This window comes from Molothrus aeneus, unplaced genomic scaffold, assembly GCF_037042795.1.
Source record: "Molothrus aeneus isolate 106 unplaced genomic scaffold, BPBGC_Maene_1.0 scaffold_19a, whole genome shotgun sequence".
Taxonomy (NCBI): Eukaryota; Metazoa; Chordata; class Aves; order Passeriformes; family Icteridae; genus Molothrus; species Molothrus aeneus.
Window position 1 is genome coordinate 1,304,279 of NW_027098863.1, and position 18,379 is coordinate 1,322,657.

At 52.1% G+C, this 18,379-nt stretch overlaps 2 protein-coding genes across 2 annotated transcripts in view; both read right to left on the reverse strand.

Moving 5' to 3' along the window:
• The window catches only part of LOC136569710 (zinc finger protein 271-like), a 366,367-nt gene extending 352,360 nt beyond the window's left edge, over positions 1-14,007 (reverse strand). The window contains exons 1-2 of the mRNA XM_066570071.1: positions 13,956-14,007; positions 13,148-13,769 (exon numbers count right to left, since the gene is read on the reverse strand). Coding sequence (XP_066426168.1) covers positions 13,148-13,769; positions 13,956-14,007 — 674 coding nt within the window. The remainder of the gene's footprint in view (positions 1-13,147; positions 13,770-13,955) is intronic.
• Positions 2,337-3,032, reverse strand: LOC136569686 (olfactory receptor 14J1-like). Its single transcript, XM_066570051.1, has one exon. The coding sequence runs from the start codon at positions 3,030-3,032 to the stop codon at positions 2,337-2,339; it is 696 nt and encodes a 231-aa protein (XP_066426148.1).
• Positions 14,008-18,379: the final 4,372 nt, after the last annotated feature.

The window sequence follows — 18,379 nt, forward strand, 5'->3', positions numbered from 1 at the left end:
CTGCCCTGATAGGGATGGATCCTCAGCCACTTGGATGGTACTCATGAATGTTACAAATCTTGAGGCTTCTTCTTTCTTGCGCTTTTCAGTTCAGGAATTCAGTGAGAAAAGCTCAAAAAATTTGTTCAAAACACCTGAATGAAAAAAGCCCTTGGGAATAATTCAAATTTTCAATTATTCTGTGGCTAATTAGACAGATTTCAGAATTGCATTCAAATTGAATATACTGTTTGAAAAAAATGCAGAGAGAACTGTTTTGACCTGTTTTTATTTCCTGTTTATTGATTGATTATCAGAAATATCCAATTGATATGGACCCCCAGCACCTCCTAATGCTGTCTGAACAGACATGAAAATCAAGACCCTTCATGGCTGACAATCAATAACACTTTGTCCCAACCCCATCCACACCATTTCCCTCATCCAACCCCTGGCGCTCCTATGGATCAGGAATGGTGTGGCCAGCAGGAGCAGGGCAGGGATTCTTCCCCTGTGCTCTCACTGGTTGGGCAGCACCTCCAGTGCTGTGTCCAGTTCTGGGCCCCACAGTTTAGGAATGACATGGAGGGTCTGGAGCGTGTCCAAAGAAGGGCAACAAGGCTGGGGAGGGCTCTGGAGCACAAGTCCTGTGAGGAGCAGCAGAGGCAGCTGGGGTTGTTTATCCTGGAGAAGAGGAGGCTCAGGGGACAGAAGGCAGTGTCAGGGCATAGGTTGGACTTGATGATCTCCAGCCTTGTTGATTCTGTGATTCTCTGAAACCACCCTTGGAGCAGGTGCAGGATGAGCCCTGGGCCTCCTCTTCAGCAGCTCTAGCAGCCCAGGTCCCTCAGCTTCTCCTGCCAGCCCCAAAGCCCATCCTGTCAGTCCTGCAGAGCCTCTGCAGCTCCTCCTCACTGCCCAGAACAGGGAGCCCCAGAGCCAGACACAGCAGCCCAGATGTGCCCCCCAGGCCTGGGGTGCCTCTGGCAAGGGAGCAGCAGCAGGCACTGCAGGAGCCTGCAGACAATTCCTGCAGCACTTGTAGGATGATCCTGCTGCCCAAGGGACGTTCCCATGGGGCCGAGTCAGGAACTGCAATGGGGAGTGGGGCCAGAGAGGAAAGGGCCAACAGGGATGGGCTGTTTGCAGGGGAGGGAATAAGGATGGGAAAGAGGAAGAAAATTCTATCATGAAGAGTAAAGAAAGCAAAGGTGAAGCCAAGGAAATGCTCAGGGCAGTTTGGGGGTGGCTGCTAGGCAGCCCTGGCTCTGAGCAACAGCGTCTGCAGTGGCACAGGAAACTCCCAGCTGATGGGAACAAACTTTCTGGCTGACTGCAGAGGCCAGGACAAAGCTGAGTGGTTTCCCTGGTGTCCCGCAGGCCTTGCTGGCCCCAGGGGCTGATGGCATTTGTGCTCCCTCAGGTTCATGTCCCCACAGCAACAGCATGGGGGTGCTGCCCCTGCTGTGTGCAATGCAAACAGGGGCTGCTGAGGCAGTGCTGCCGTGTCTGTGCCTGCAAGGATGGGGCACCTGTGTGAGCTGGGGGAGAGGCCAGAGCTGCAGAGGGGGGATGTTGTTGGCAGCTGCATGAGGACGCGCGGGGACGCTGCCCTGGGCTGTGCAGCGCGCTGGGCATGGATCAGCCCCTGCTCTGCTGCTCCTTCCCGTCTGCCCCAGGGCCCTTGCAGAGCCCCAGCCATGCTGTTTGCCCCCAGCCTGCCCACGGCCAGCCTGGGGCTGCTGACGGGGGTTTCTGTGCTGAGCATTGGCCTGGCCGTGTTCTTGAGAGAGCCTGGGCAAGGAGCCTGGAGCCCCCAGGGCCTGGCCTGAGACGTCAGCGCTGCCCCAGCAGTGCCCATGGCCTGTCCCTGCTGCAGCCCCGGCACTGCCACCCCCAGGGCTGTGCCCGGCCCCGAGAGCACTCAGGCCCTGCAGCAACACCAGGGCTACCAGGGCAGCGCGGCAGGGCCACAGCAGCAGCACTGGCAACACCAAGTGCTGCTGCTGCTGCTGGGCACAGCTGCTGGGCCAGGCCTGATCTGCCCCAGCTCTGCACACAGATATTGTTGCTGCAGCTCCAGAGAAGGCAACAAAAGGGCATCTCTGCAGAAAACACTTCTGGAAGATCCGTTAGTTCATTTAAAGCCACTGAGAGCACAACCCCTCATTTATACAGTCTGTGGCCACAGGGTAGGTGGAGGGAAACAAAATGAGAAATGGTACAATAAATGAGATTTATTTGTGGAAAAGATTAAAAACCTAAAATAAAAAGAGAAAGGACTTCCAAAATTAAACCAACATGTACTATCTAAGATGACTTTTATTACAAGTGATTTGCAGAAATTGGCCAGCAGTTTAATGTTTCTGAAAGCATCCAGTCATCAGTCTCCACACTGCAGCCTTGAGCTCCTGGTTCCTCAGGCTGTAGATGAGGGGGTTCAGGGCTGGAGGCACCACCGAGTATAGAACTGACAGGGCCAGATCCAGGGATGGGAAGGACATGGAGCAGGGCTTCAGGTTGGAAAATATACCAGTGCTGAGGAACAGAGAGACCACAGCCAGGTGAGGGAGGCAGGTGGAAAAGGCTTTGTGCCATCCCTGCTCAGAGGGGATCCTCAGCACAGCTCTGAAGATCTGCACATAGGAGAAAACAATGAACACAAAAAAGCTGAGTCCTAAACAGCCACTAACAGCAAGAAGCCCCAGTTCCCTGAGATAGGACTTGGAGCATGAGAGCTTGAGGATCTGTGGGATTTCAGAGAAGAACTGGCCCAGGGCATTGCCATGGCACAGGGGCAGGGAAAATGTATTGGCTATGAGCATGAGAGCATTGAGAAAGGCACTGGCCCAGGCAGCTGCTGCCATGTGGGCACAAGCTCTGCTGCCCAGGAGGGTCCCGTAGTGCAGGGGTTTGCAGATGGACATGTAGCGGTCGTAGCACATCACGGTCAGGAGGGAAAACTCTGCTACAATAAAGAAGAGAAAGAAAAAGAGCTGTGCAGCACATCCAGTGTAGGAGATGTTGCTGGTGTCCCAGAGGGAATTGTGCATGGCTTTGGGGACAGTGGTGCAGATGGAGCCCAGGTCAGCGAGGGCCAGGTTGAGCAGGAAGAAGAACATGGGCGTGTGCAGGTGGTGGCCGCAGGCTACGGCGCTGATGATGAGGCCGTTGCCCAGGAGGGCAGCCAGGGAGATGCCCAGCAAGAGGCAGAAGTGCAGGAGCTGCAGCTGCCGCGTGTCTGCCAATGCCAGCAGGAGGAAGTGCCTGATGCAGCTGCTGTTGGACATTTGATGTGCCTTGGCATGGGGATCTGTAAGAAAAGTAATCATGGAATAGTTGGGTTTGGAGAGGACTTGAAATCTCCCAGAACAGGCTGGGGGCACTTTCCCCCCACTGCCTGCCCAGGGCTCTGCTGCCTGGAGCTGTCCCTGCCAGCAGCTGCTTCCCTGTGCCCAGGGCTGGGCCCTGCCAGGGCTGCCAGAGCCCAGCCCAGCCCTGGGGGCTCAGCTCTGCCCTGCAGAGCCCTCCCAGCTCTGGCACTGCCCAGGGGCAGCTCTGGCTCTGCAGGCTCTGAGGGCAACGTCAGAGTGATAGTGGAGCCCTGGAAAATGTTAAAAATAGTCTTTGAAAATATTGGGCTTTGTGTTTTCTCAGATCACTGCACCTGTGTAAGCAGTATGATAAAAGATATAATTGTTAGATGTGATGATTGTTTAGTAATTAAATATAATTATTAAATAACCAAAGGAAGAATTGTGAGAAACTATGTTGGAAGTTTAAAGGGAGCTATGTTTAGCTGAAATCTGTGTATACAATCGATGAATATAAGTTTAATAATTAACATGAAAGTTAAGTAATGATAGAGTATAAAACACGTTCGCCTCGAATGTATGGTCGGAATCAGATTTGGGTGGAAACTACCCTGATTCCCAGAGCTCTTGAATAAAAAGCACCACATATAATCGCTTCTGTGATTATGTGTTTTTGAACGCTAACAAGAGCAACCCTGAGGAGTCTGGAAAAGCAGCACTGATGCTGCCTCTAAGGGGCTCTGTGCTGATTTCTGTAACTGCCTGGTTTATAAACATCTGAGAGGATTGGTTTTTTTTTTAAACCTGAACTGAAAGATAAATATCTATGTGCAATTTCCTATCAAGACAACCCAGAAAAATAGATTTAAAAAGCATGATTTCCCCTTTCATCCAGTCCCTGCATCGCTGTGGTCCCTGTATAACTTACTTGGAAATGTTCTGCACTTAAAGGCCATGCTGGGAGCAGCCCTGAACAAAGCAGCATCCCCCCCACACAAGGAGAACACTCCCAAGCCTCACCAGCTGTCTCCCCCCACCCAGATCTTGTCCCCCAGTGCTGGGAGCAGCTGCCAGGGCTGGCTGAGAGCTGTCCCTCGCAGGCAGCAGAGTCCCTGCCCCAGCACAGCGCCCTGGGCTGCAGGACAGCCCTGGGCACCCCTGGCTGCTCTGCACAAGAGACAATCAGAGAATGTACTCACAGGCTCTGCAGGCATTGGCATGTTCCAGCTGCAGGAGATGGCTCCAGGAGCTGCAGCTGCATTGTCCTGCAGCCAGAGGTTCCTGTGCCAAGGGCTGGCAGTGATTGTGCCCCAGGCACTTCTCAGCCCCTTCCCAGCCCTGACTGATTGAAGCTCTCTGTGCCTCTGTGCTGTGCCCGGGCTGGCTGCAGGCAGTGCCCCAGCCCTGCTGGGCTGGCAGAAGAGCTGCTCATCAGGAGAAATGTGCTTTTGAAGCTCTTCTTGGTGACCAGGAGCTGCCTCTGGGCCAGGAGCCCAGCCCAGCTCAGCAGCACAGACACAGCACAAGGACTTTAATCAGCCTCTGGGGCTTTGTGCTCAGGCCCTGGACATCATTCCCTGAGAGGGAGCTGAAGAAACCTCTCCAGAACTCCAAGGCAGAATCACACTCCAAACTTTCTTGGACTTTTAATGGGTCCCAGAGAGGGACACGACTGAGCAAGTGTCCCCAGGCCCCTGCAGAGAACTGCAGGCAGTGATGACAGGTTGGGACAAAGAGAAGCCAAGTCTTGGTGCCCTGGGCCACTGCAGGGTCTGTGCCACCAAGGGCTGGGAGGAGACACCTTGTCCTGAGGCCCTGGGGCCTCCTGGCACAGCCCCAGCCAGGCTGGGCACTGTCAGCCCCTTGTCCTGCCCTCAGCATCCCCCCCTAGCCCACATCCCAGTGGCCTCAAGGATCTGCTGCAAGGAGTCCCTGGGGAGCCTTGCTCAGCAATGGCCCTGGGGGCTCCTTCATGCTCCCTGCAGGGACTGCAGGTTTTTCAAAGGACTTTGGGTTTGCCTTTTGCCTTGGAGTCTCTGAGAGGTTTGTGCAATCATGGCCTCCAATTATCTGCTGTAATTAGTCCCTGGAGAGGCTTTGTCAGTAACAACACTCAGTGGGGCTCATTAATACTTCAGGGTACTTCAGTTATTTGAAGGTACTTGGTGTTTCCCTTTTGATACAGACTCTGTGAGAGGTTTGTGCAATCTTGGCCCCAATTATCTGCTTTAACGAGTCCCTGGAGAGCTTTGTACTGACACTCAGTGGGGCTCATTAATGCCTTGAGATACTAAAGGATTTTAAGGTACTTTATGGATTTAAGAATACTTTTAGGTACTTTCAAGCATTTTCCTTTCCACACTGAGTCTCTGAAAGGTTTTTGTGCCATCCTGGCCTCCAAGTCTCTCCTCCAAGGAGTCCATCAGGAGCCTGTTTTAGGTATCTTCCCCCTTTCTGTTTTAACACAAAGATGGAACTGAAAGAATTTTGTAAGACTTTCTAAAAGCATTCAAACAAATATGAGACAATTAACAATGCAACAACAACCACTAAGAGAATTAATAGTCCTGTTTTAGATAGGCATCATCAAACCCTTTATCCCTTGGATTGGAAGAGTTTATTGAAGCAGTCTTTGTTTTCCACTTGAAGTTTCTTGAACCCTTCCTTCAATACCTGAATGCTCTTGTGGATTGACTGGCTGTGGCTGGAGAGGTTCATGCAGCACATGCCCTCAGCGTCTACAGAGCCATGCCCATGTGCCCAGAGTAAAAACTCTATCGCTGTTCTGCAAGGTGGCGTGTCTGATGGTCTCTGTGTCTGAGAGCAGCCACTCAATGTGAGGGAGGCAGCATTGGTTTGCTTACTTAACAGGCACCCAGGATGGTCTGATTGTCCTAAAGCTTTAGCTGCAGCCACCCAAGGTAGTCCAAAGTGGGGGTGCTACCATCCGATACCTGGATTAAAGCTTTCAAAGCCATCTCTTTGATATCATCCAATACTTCTCTGGGGATAACTGCTGCTTGATCATCTGGTAGGCTGTGTTGTCCTTCCCCAGCTAGATGGTTGATTGTCAATTCTGCCCTCGCCTCATTATTAGCATAGTCTGCTATGAATTGATTTAGTAAACACTTCCATCCCCCTTCCCACAGGGTGTATTCTGTAGGTGACAACAACATGGTCATAATATATTTTAAATCATAGGGAGTTAAGACATGTGCTGTAAACATGGCCCTCATTAGGCCATTAAAACAAGGTAAGTCCTTCCTATGGTCTTTAGCTGCCCTACACAGATCCTTGATTTCCCCATAAACCAATGGCTGATGCCTGGAATTCTTCCCCCTTCTTTCATATTTCATCCCAGGGCAATGAGAAGTTTCGAGGTTATTTGCCAGTTTCTTCCTTACCTAGAGGCATGGCCCAGGGTGGAGGTGGAATGATTGACAGTGGGGGCGTGACCCGCAGTTGTGGGGGTGGAGTCTGGAGGTTCGTTCAGGGCGGAAGAGAAGGCTGTGGTAGCAGGAAGTGGAGGAGCCAAGATGGAGGGAGGGTGGTCGGGCTCCTGTGCCACATTCGGGCTCCTTCCATCTTGAGTCTCCAGGGCATGATGCTCCAAGACAGCGTGGCCATTGCCATCTTGGACCATCGTGGAAGGTGTGAGAAAGGCAGGTTTGAGGGGAGGTCCCAGGTTAGGAGTGACCAAAAGATTGAGTTTTCAACCCACTGCTTGCTGGTCAAGGGTGGTGTGGAAGATGGGGAGCATGTAGGGTGCAGTGGGGTCCCTTTTGATGGAAAGTTGTAAAGTTTAACTCTCGTGAGTCCCAAAATTCAGTGGTATGGATTTCATCAGGAAAGGCATCTGGAAAATTTTTAATGATCCACTTCATGATTGATTTTAATTTCTTCTTTGAAAATATTTTGTCATGATCAGTGAGAATTAAAGCATCCATATGCACTCCTTTCTACTTTGGACATCTGGCTGCCCAATTTTCTCTTTCTCTGCCTCATGGGGAAGAGCCACTGGAACACCTCAAATCAATTATGGGATGTGGGTGCATATTGTAAAAACATAGTTGCAAATTGGGCAACAATTGTCTTGTGTTTCTCCAAACCCACCTGCAATCCTATGCAGCTGAAACCATCGTTGTCCCTGCCGATCCTGGGCAAGGTCCCTTGAAGCAACGATGAATCCACTGGGCCTGGAACAATCCAAAATCCCAGGGAGCGCTGGCCTATCCATCAGCTAACCCCAGCTGACGTGACTCACACAGGGAGCCCTGAGTGTCATGGTCCCTGTTTGGGTGCCAAATGTCACAATGAGGGTGGCTGTGACAAACCTCTCTGGTTCCCTGACTTCAGGGCGAGGGTGGCAAAAATGAAAAGGAGCAGGATCGATGGAGTTGTTTAGAAGGAACTTTAATAACTGGGTGAAAAACAATATAAACATGAAGAACATGGGAACAGTATGAGGGGCAGGATCCAAAGACCTGAGAAAAGGGGGAAGCAACAAAATATACACTTGAGGGTAGAACACTCTGGAACAATAACCCTATAGGGGAAACAAGTAACCAATAGGGGAGGAGAACTTGGACAACTTAGCATAACAACACTAAAGGCTTATGGGGGAACTCTCAAACTCACCCTAAGTTAAACAAATGATTCCCAGGGCTTGAAACTCATGCCCAGTTCTTCTGGGGTAAAATCTGGCTGACTCTGAGTTACAGCCAGGCTAACTCCTACACTGCTGCTTTGCTCTGGTCCCTTAGGACCATGTGGCCCAACAGAGCCACAATGATGTCCTGGGTTCCACGAGGCCCCACAGTGTCACAATGATCCCTTGGATCCATGGTGCTCTGCAGTGTCACAATGGCCCCTTCATTTCACAAGGCTCGCAAGTGTCACATTGGTCTCCATAGGAAGGAAACCACAGAGCCCCCATGTTTCAGGAGCTGATGAACAGCAACCACCAGAGGCTAAGGCAGGGTCCTGTCTGTCCTGGCAGGCATGCTTGAAACAACCTTTGCATATTTCACATTATGAATGCAGAGTCCTAATTTAAAACATTTGTGCCTGGAAAAGAGGGATTTTTTTTTTTTTTTTTTTTGCATAAAAAGAAAAGCACAGAGCCCTTTCCAGTGTTTGGAAAATAGGAAAGTGCTGCCCCTTAGGAGTGAAAGACCAGCCAGACCTGTCTGTCCTGGCAACTTTTGTCTGGGAGCAATCCTTGAATAAACAAAAATTTGGAGGTGGAATCCTAATTTTGGCCATGGATGCCTGGAAAAGATGGACAGTTCTTTTCCATACAAAGGAAAGCTCAGAGCCCCAGTGTTTCAGGGGCAGATGGGAGTGGCCTTCCACATTCCAAGGTCAGCCAGACCTGTCAGGTGACCCCTGGGAGGCCAAGGCAGCCACACCTATTTCATGTTCCCTTGGTTCCACAGGGCCCTGCAGTGTCACAATGGCTCCTTGCTCCCATGAGGCCTTGCAGTGCCACAGTGGTTCTCTGGCTTCCATGATGCCCTCAGGTGTCATAAAGGCCCCTTGGTTACACAAGTCCTTAAGGATCTTAATGGTCTCCATGGTTCCACAAGGCCCCACAGTGTCATGATGGTCTATTGGTCCCATGAAGCCTGGCTGTGTCCAATGGCCCCTTGGTTCCATTGGGGCCCAGTAGTGCAACAATGATTCCCTTGGTTCCACAAGTTCCCATGGTGTCACAATGGCCCCTTCCTTCCATGAGGCCCCACAGTGTCACAATGGTCTCCATGATTCCATGGGGCCTTGCAATGCCACAATGCTCTCCATGGATCCACGGTGCCCTGCAGGATCACAACGGCCCTTTGGCTCCACAAGGCCCTGAAATGCAGCAATGGCCTCTTGGTTCCACAAAGCCCTGCTGCTTCACTCTGGCCCCTTGGGACCATGTGGCCCCAACAGAGCAGCAAAACGTCCTTGGTTCCACAAGGCCCCACAGTGTAACAGTGGCCCCTTGGATCCATGGTACCCTGCAGGGTCACAATGTTCCCCTTGGTTCCACAAGTTCCTACACTGTAACAAGTTCCACAAGGGCCTGCAGTGTCACCATGGCCCATTGGTTCGACAATGCTCCGCAGTGTCACAATGGTCTCCATAGGAAGGAAACAAGTGAGCCCCACTGGGGCAGGGGCAGATGAGAGGCACTCACCAGAGGCCAAGGCTGGCCAGACTTGACTGTATGGGCAGATTTTGTCTGGGAGTAACCCTTGGATATAGGGAATTTTAGATGCAGAATCCCAATTTTGGCCATGGGTGCCTAGACAAGAAAGACAGTTCTCTCCCATAGGAATAAAAGCACAGAGCCCCAGTGCTTCACGGTCAGATGGGAAGTAGCCCTTGACATTCCACATTCAGTGGGACCTGTCAGACAGCCCCCAGGAGGCCAAACCAGGCAGGCCTGTTCCATGTTCCATTGACTTCATGGGTGCCCACACTGTCACAATGGTCTCCTTGATTCCATGAGGTCTGGCAATGTCACAATGGCTTCTTGGTTTCATGAGCCCCAACAGAGTCACAAGGGTCCATTGGCCCCACGCAGCCCCGCTGTGAAACAATGGCTCCTTGTTTCTATTTTAAATCAATCACAATCAAACCACAGTTTGATTGTTGATCCTTGCTTCCATAGGGCCCATGATTTGCACAATGGTCTCCTTGATTCCACGATTCCTGGATTCCACAGTCTCACCATCGTTTCCTTGGATCTCCATTGTCACAACTGACCCATGGCTCCATGAGGTTCCGTAGTGTCACCGTGGTGGCTGTCAGAGGCTGGATGAGATCCATGTCCCGAGACACCTTGGGATGCTCGGAATGCCAGTGTGGGGCCAGGGCCGGGTCAGGCCTTGGTTTGTGGTGGGACAGAGCCCCGCCCCCAGCCCTGGCCTGGCAGAGCTGTCAATCACACAGCAGGGGGTAATGCTAACCCACCTCTGATTGGCCCAGCTGTCAATCAATCAATCAATCAATCAATCAATCAATCAATCAATCACACAGCAGCAGGTGGTGCTACCCTGGCTCTGATTGGACAAGCAACTGGCAGTCCCACCCCAGGGGCGGGGCCATGAAGGCCCAGGGGGTTAAAAGCCGGAGCACAAGGCCAGCCCAGGCTCTGGATCCTGCCTTCTCCTGGGGTTTTTCTTTTGGTGATGCTGGAACCCCAGCAGTTGGTACCTATGTGTGTGTCTTTCTCGGGATCTTCTTTCTGTTGTTTTCTGTTTCTTCTCCTTCTAATCCTACTTACCTGGAACATTTTTGGGTAAATTCACATGTTAAGTGTTAAAGGATTTTAGGTTAAATGTGTGGGAATCCAGGGCACAGGGAATATTTCTCTGTCTGCTCTGAGGGGTCCTTACCCCCAGAGAAACGCTGCATTTAACCTTTGCTCATGGAGAGGACTTCCAGGACTTTGAGACCGATTAGAATTCACCAAAATGTGAAATAGATGAGAGGCTAGGATAGCATGTCACTTGGGTGAGAAATTTAGATTTTGGGATTTTTAGTATGGTGTAGATAGGAAGCAAGATGGAGCAATTGGGGTGTAGTCCCTGAATTCTTCTTCATCTACTCCATGTTCTGTAGTCGGTGGCACAAAATCATTGGTCAAGCACAGTGCAGAGTTTATGTGGACAGTCAATGTATGAGTTATTGGTAGATAAGTAGAAATAATGTATGTTTTTAGAGTTAATTGGATAAGACAACTTCAAAAGACCTTGAAACTGTACATTTTGGGGCCATTTTGCAATGCTTTACCAGCGTGCTAAGCCTGGAGTGGACAGCAATGCAAAACTTTAGATAAGCAAACAATAAACAAGAAGCTGAAGACCAAAACTGTCCTGACCATCTCATTTTACCTGGGACAGAAATGCTATAGGAGGGTTTACCACCCGCCCCCCAGAAAGGCCCAATATAAAACAAACATCAATAACTGATGCCCCAACAATGTTTGAGATAAGTTGGCTTTTTTCCATAAGGTGGTTTACTGAAGGGTGTTGTCTTAATTGGCCAATCATGTGAAATGTGTTGATTAAATGACCAATGAGGTCCACCTCTAGCATACCAGGATATAAAAGAAGAGGACTAAAAAACAGGTGACTTTTAGCCCTTAGCCTTCTGATCTGAATCTGTGTCATCTCTGATTCAATGGTGACATTTGGGGATCTGTGGGGATATTGGGGATCATTTCTGCACCTCGTGAGCCAACAGGAGCTTCTGTAATAAACTTAGCCTGAAGCTCCCACTGTGCCCATGACAGGAACCCCTGTGAGTGTCTGGGACATCCCGGCTCTTTGGCAGCCTGGGGACTCCTGGGATGTCACCGTGGAGCCCCCGTGAGTGCCTGTGACAGATGGGTGCCTTTGCAGCCCAAGGTGCCCTGGGATGTCACCATGGAATGGCTGTGACTGCCTCTGACCCCAGGGCTCTTTACCATCCCCAGAAAGCCCTGGGAGGGCTCCATGGAGCCCCTGTCCCTGCCTGTGACATTCCAGCTCTGGAACAGCCTGGAGACTCTTGGCAAGTCGCCATGGAACCCCTCTGAGGGCCTGTGACAAATCTGATCCTTAGCAGGCAACCATCAACAGCAGCCCCCTGTTGGTATGGTCAGTTTCCATGGCAACCATCACCAGGACCCTGTTGCTATGGTCAGTTTCCATGGAAACCATCCCCTGCCCACCTGTTGCTATGCTCAGTCCCCTGGCAGCTCCATGGAGACCCCATGCCAGGGGTGGTTGCCACGGACACCAGCTCAGGCTTGCAGCCAGAGCCCGTTGCCATGGCAACCATTGGCAGCCCCATCCCCAGGCTGATGGGATCCCAGAAGCACAGAATTGGCTGAGCTGGGAGGGACCCATCAGGATCCTCCAGTCCAACTGCTGGCCCTGCACAGGACACCCCAACAATGCCAGCCTGGGCCTAGCAGCGCTGGCCAAACGCTGCTGCAGCTCAGAGAGCCCTGGAGCTGGGACCCTTCCCTGGGGAGCCTGGCCAGGGCCCCAGCAGCCTCTGGGCAAAAACCTTTTCCTGACATCCAACCTGAGCCTGCCCCGACTCAGCTGCAGCCGCTCCCTCCACTCCTGTCCCTGGGCACCAGAGGGAAGAGGTTCCCACAGCCCCAGCCTGGGACCCGCTCCCAAGGCTGCTGCCATGGCCACCAGGGCTGGCACCAGCTGGGATGCTTGGTTTCCACAGGCCGAGCTTCAGGAATGGGATTCCCCAATTTCCTGCTCCCGCTAAAACCGCGCTGCCCTCGCTGCCCTCCCGCCTCCCATGGAAAGCACAAAAGGCAAAGATCCCGGGCTAGGATAAGAACAATTTATTGGGAACAGCAACGAGATAAGGAACAAATGGAACAGAAACAATATTGATAACAGAAGGGACAAATAAAACTGTTTACAGGGAAAATAAAAACACAACTCACTGGGTCTGCCTGGCCACAATTTCCCATGTCTGGAAAGGACACCCTTCTCTTCAGGGGTGAGAGAGAGAGAGAGAGACAGTCCCTTTCCTGCTCCTGGCAATGTTCTGGGGTGGGAGTGAATCTAATGACAGGGCCATGGCCAGACCCTCATGTTTTTCAATGCCAAACAGATCCTCATATTTTTCAATGCTACATCATGTCACTGGGAGGGGCAGGAAAAGGGACAGGTGTCTTTCCCACATGGATCACAGAAAACATGGATCCCCAGGACTCTTCCCAATGTGGTTTCTCCCATGGGGAATGAAACTGGAGTGGGCATGAAGCTGTTGTGCAATCGAGGCATTTGCAGGCCTTTCCTTATCTGTGCCTCCGTTGGTGACTGGTCAAGTGAGAGCTCTGGGTGAACCTCTTCCCACACTGGGGACACTCGTAGGGCCTCTCCCCAGTGTGGATGCGTCGGTGGGTGATGAGGGTGGAGTTGCGCTTGAAGCCCTTCCCACAGTCTGGGCAGCGGAAGGGCCTCTCCTCTCTGTGAATTCTCTCATGCAGTTGGAGACTGAAGCTGGTCTGCAAACTCTTCTGACACTGGGGACACTCATAGGGCCGCTCCCCAGTGTGGATGCGTTGGTGGATGATGAGGGCAGAGCTGCAGCTGAAGCCCTTCCCACACTCCCCACACTCATAGGGCCATTCCCCAGTGTGGATCATCTGGTGGCTGATCAGGGTGCTGCTCTGCCTGAAGCTCTTCCCACGCTCCAAGCACTTGTGGGGCTTCTCCCCATCATGAAGCTGCTCCTGGGCCACCAGCTCTGAGCTCTGGCTGAAGCTCTGCCCACCTTCCTGGCTCAGGGTGGGTCTTTCCTCCTCAGAGCCCCCTGGGCTGGGTTTGGAGCCCCTCCTCCTGTGGGATCTCTGGGGCTTTTCCTCCACGTTGGAATTCTGCAGTGTGGAGCCACTCAAAATGGCCTCTTCCACGAGGTTCTGCTGTGGGGATTCGTCCTCCCTGGTCTCCATCCTCAGCTTCTTCTCTGGGGGAGGAAGGACAAGGAGAGGATGGGATTTGCCTCCATGCCACAGGGAAGGGGAAGGAGATCCCCCCAGTGCATCCCCGGCAGGACGGGGTTGGCAGCAGGGTTGTCCTGCAGCCGGGGGCTGTGCTGGGCTGGGAGATGGAGCAGGAGAGAGGGGGAAAGGGGCACTGACTTCCTCCTCACCTGCCTGGGGCTCCTGGGGCATCTTCCTCTTCCTCACAGCCTCCTCCTCCATTGAGTCAAGGTTTGGGAATGGGAAATCCTGTTCTGGGAACCAAACAAAGGGTGCACACATTGTCTTTTGTACAGGATTTTAGGCAAACCTGGCGGAGAGTCTAAGTCAGAATTACAATTGAATAAGAAAATGAAGATCAAGGCAATGAAACAGAATCACTGCCTTAAACTGACAGAGTCAGGATATAACCTGACACCCTGTTGCTGCTCAGGGTGGTGGCAGCAGTCCCATTAAATGGTGGCTGCAGTCCTGTTGGAGTGATGAACGTGATTCTGTCCAAGCAGTGATCCTGTAGAAGGGTCTGGTCTTCCTCTGGAGGTCCAGTGGTGGTTCTGGAGCTCTTGTCCTCTGGGAATCCAGTAGGCAAGCTGCTCCTGGTGCTGCAAGGCTCAGCTTATATCCAGGTAGGAATGCTTGGATCCTCCCCCTGGGCGGAGCATCCCACAATGGGATGATGGAATTTTATCAGTCCTGCAGTGACACACAATGGGCCATTCACAGCACATATCTCCCCTGGAGGGCGTTATCAGAGCTGAGTAATGGAAGAGATCAAGAACACTGCCCCACCTGTTTCTAGCAGTTGATGAAGATGGCGATTGAAAACATGCATTGGGTTCCATCTTACATTGCAACCTGAAACAGTGGGGGAATCCCTGCTCAGGGGGTGAACACCACCCCCCTTACCCAAACTGGCTCAGGTGTAAAACCCCCACCCCGGGAAGGCCAACACACAGGGGACAATGTCACACTTGCCCTGCCCCAGGGGAGGTCTCTGTCCCTGTCACTCTCTTGCTGTGCCCCCTTTTCTCTTTCTTTCCATCTCTCTTTCTACCTCACATTTACTGTTTAATAAAATCCACCTTGGATTGGGTCTTTCTACCACCTCAATTGAGGTGGAGGCATCTCTCTGAAAATTTTCTTATCCAGATTGCGAGACTATTTTGGCACCGTGACTTTAGGCACTCTTCTCTGACCCCAAGTGCCTTTGACAACAGCATGGTTCCCTCCTCTGAGGAGGTTGTGGCTCTTTCTGGAAGAACTCTCAGAAACTTGTACACAGTCCCTCCTTCCTCCTGTGGAACTTATGGGAGAAATTATGAGGAAAATGGCTGCTGTGGGTCTGGAGCGTAAAGAAAATATTTTGTTACCCTTCCTTGAAAAGTTTGTTAAAATCACAGGAGGAAAGGGAGCAAATGATATCCGCGTGACTGATGAAGTTCATTTACTCAAAGGTGAGAAACCCAAGGCTGCTGAAAGTCCTACAAGAAGCCCAGCTCAAGTAGCTAAATTCCCAAATAACTCCAGCCAGGGTCTCCGGGAGGATTTTTTTGGAGAGTGTTCGGAGCCCGCAGATCCCGGACTCGAGCCCCGGATATCTCCGGGCTCCCTAAGAGGAGCTTTTTTGGGGGCAGAGGAGCCGCGATCGCCCCTCGGGAGGGTCACGGAGGGTCCACGTGGGGATGGCCCGGTACCGACGGGGCGGGACATTGGTTTTGTGGATCCTTGTGAGAGCCGGGGCTGTGGAACCGGGGACCCCCAGGGCGGGGAGAGGGGAAGGGGCGATACCGGAGCTGGGGCACCCCCGGCAGCCCAGAGATGAGGCGGGGACGGGACCCCCTGACCCTGACAGGGGCGTGTCCTGGGGTGACTTCATGATGCTCATACCCCATTGGTCGGTTTAGCCCAGAAATGAGTTCTGCACCTTTAAGGCTGGTTCTGAGAGCCAAGGTGAGGAGGAAGAAGCTGCAGTTTGTTTTCAGACACTGCACTCACTCCTCCACATTCCGGCTCCTGGATGGACAGAGGGCAGGACAGAGCTCTCCTTTGCTTTTAGTTAGGTGTTAGCTCTCTGAGGCAGAGAAGTTGCCTGGGCTGTGGTTTTTCTTTTTCTTTGGAGCTGTTTCAAACCTGCTCTGGACTGAACACCCAGAACACCATTGGCAGCTCCCACCTGTGGCCCACTTGGCCGGGCGTGGACCAAGGCATTTCCAGCGCTGGAGAGACTGATAAGAGACTGATAAGAGACTGATAAGACACTGAGTGCACTGAGCTACAGCCCAAGGAGGGACTTGTGGAGTTTGTCATCTATTTTGAAGCAGCAGGAGGTTTTATTGCTTAATATTGTTCAATTTTGGTGCTGGTGAATGCTTTGCCTGGTAAATAAAGTTTTTTTCCACTTTTCTCCAAGGAAATATTTTCCCGAACTGGATGAGGGTGGGGCTGCTGAATCTGCATTCTAGAGGAAACCCCTTTTGGGGGTTTTCAACCAAATTTGCCCTAAACCAGGAGAGAGGTGGAAAGAAGGGGGCCCCCCAAGTGGCTGGATTGAGGGGAGGCTGGAGAGGGGGACCCTGGGACTCCAAAACCTCCCAGAATCCAAAAGCAGGACCCTGGAGAGGGTGGATCCCCAGGACCCATGGGATCCCCAGCAGCCCTGAGATGGGGGACCACCAGAACCCCAGAGGGATGAGACTGGAAATGGGAAACTCCTGGTGGATTTTTTTATTCCCTCTTGATTTTTGGACATCAGGTGACTTCCAGAGATGGACTTGGGCAAGAGGAATCCCAAACTGAAGGCATTCACAGCTTGTTTTTCCCCAGTCCACGATTTTCCCCAAACCTTCCAGCAGTGACTTCCGCCCTGTCCCACACTGGGTGAGCTCAGTCCCAAAGTTGACCCTGATCCTGGTCTCAAACTCTCTGCACGTTTAGACACACTCACAGTTCTGTATTTAATCCCATCCCAGTGCCAAACTCATCTAGCCCCAGACCCAATCCCAACCCCAGCCCTAAAGCCAATCCCATGTCTAGCCTTAACCCCAATCCCAGCTCTAATCCAAATCTCAGACCCAACTCCAAGCCCAGCCCCAATTCCAGCCCCTTCCTAAATCCTCAGCCCCAAACCATATCCCAGGTTCAGCCCTTCTGGGGCTTTGGGGGTGTCTCTGTCCCTGTGACCCCGATGATGTTTGGGTGGAGTCACAGCAGGGCTGAGAGGGACAGAGCCCCCCCCAGCCTCCCCAGGGGTGAGAAGGTGGCAGAGCCCCCCCAGCCCCGAGCAGCCTCAGCGGTGAGAGGGACACAGAGCCCCTCGTGCCCAGCCCTGCACAGGCATTGCCTGAGGCCAGAGGGATGGAGACCCCCCGAGCATCCCCCAGGGCGAGGGGACAGAGAGCCCCGAGCATCCCCTGGGCTGAGAGGGAGGGAGACTGCCCCGAGCACCCCCTGGCACAGGGGTGAGAGGGAGGGAGACCCCCCCAGGCATTCCCTGGGGTGAGAATGATGGAGACCCCTGGGGAACGCAAACAAATCCCAAAATTCAAAAACTCACAGTAGAAGCAATTTTGTGGCAAGACCAAAATCCATTGGTCCTGCACAGCTCCAGCTCAGCTGCTGGCACATTCTGATAAAAGATAAGATGAAATTAGGCCCAATACATTGTGATACCTCTTTTATGAAAAGATTATGAAAAGGAAGGGAAAGCTCTGTGTAGATGTCACAAGTTTACAGGGACAAAGAAAAAAATTATTCTTAGATTTGGCAAAACCCCCGACCTGTGAAATAGAAAAGGGGGGAGAGCAAGGGAGTGACAGGGACACAGAACTCCCCTGGAGCAGGACAAGTGTGACATTGTCCCCTGTGTGTGTGGCCTTCCCGGGGTGGGGGTTTTACACCTGAGCCAGTTTGGGTAAGGGGGGTGGTGTTCACCCCCTGAGCAGGGATTCCCCCACTGTTTCAGGTTGCAATGTAAGATGGAACCCAATGCATGTTTTCAATCGCCATCTTCATCAACTGCTAGAAACAGGTGGGGCAGTGTTCTTTATCTCTTCCATGAGTCAGCCCTGATAACGCCCTCCAGGGGAGATATCTGCTGTGAATGGGCCATTGTGTGTCACTGCAGGACTGATAAAATTCCATCATCCCATTGTGGGATGCTCCGCCCAGGGGGAGGATCCAAGCATTCCTACCTGGATATAAGCTGAGCCTTGCAACACCAGGAGCAGCTTGCCTACTGGATTCCCAGAGGACAAGAGCTCCAGAACCACCACTGGACCTCCAGAGGAAGACCAGACCCTTCTACAGGATCACTGCTTGGACAGAATCACGTTCATCACTCCAACAGGACTGCAGCCACCATTTAATGGGACTGCTGCCACCACCCTGACCAGCAACAGGGTGTCAGGTTATATCCTGACTCTGTCAGTTTAAGGCAGTGATTCTGTTTCATTGCCTTGATCTTCATTTTCTTATTCAATTGTAATTCTGACTTAGACTCTCCGCCAGGTTTGCCTAAAATCCTGTACAAAAGACAATGTGTGCACCCTTTGTTTGGTTCCCAGAACAGGATTTCCCATTCCCAAACCTTGACTCA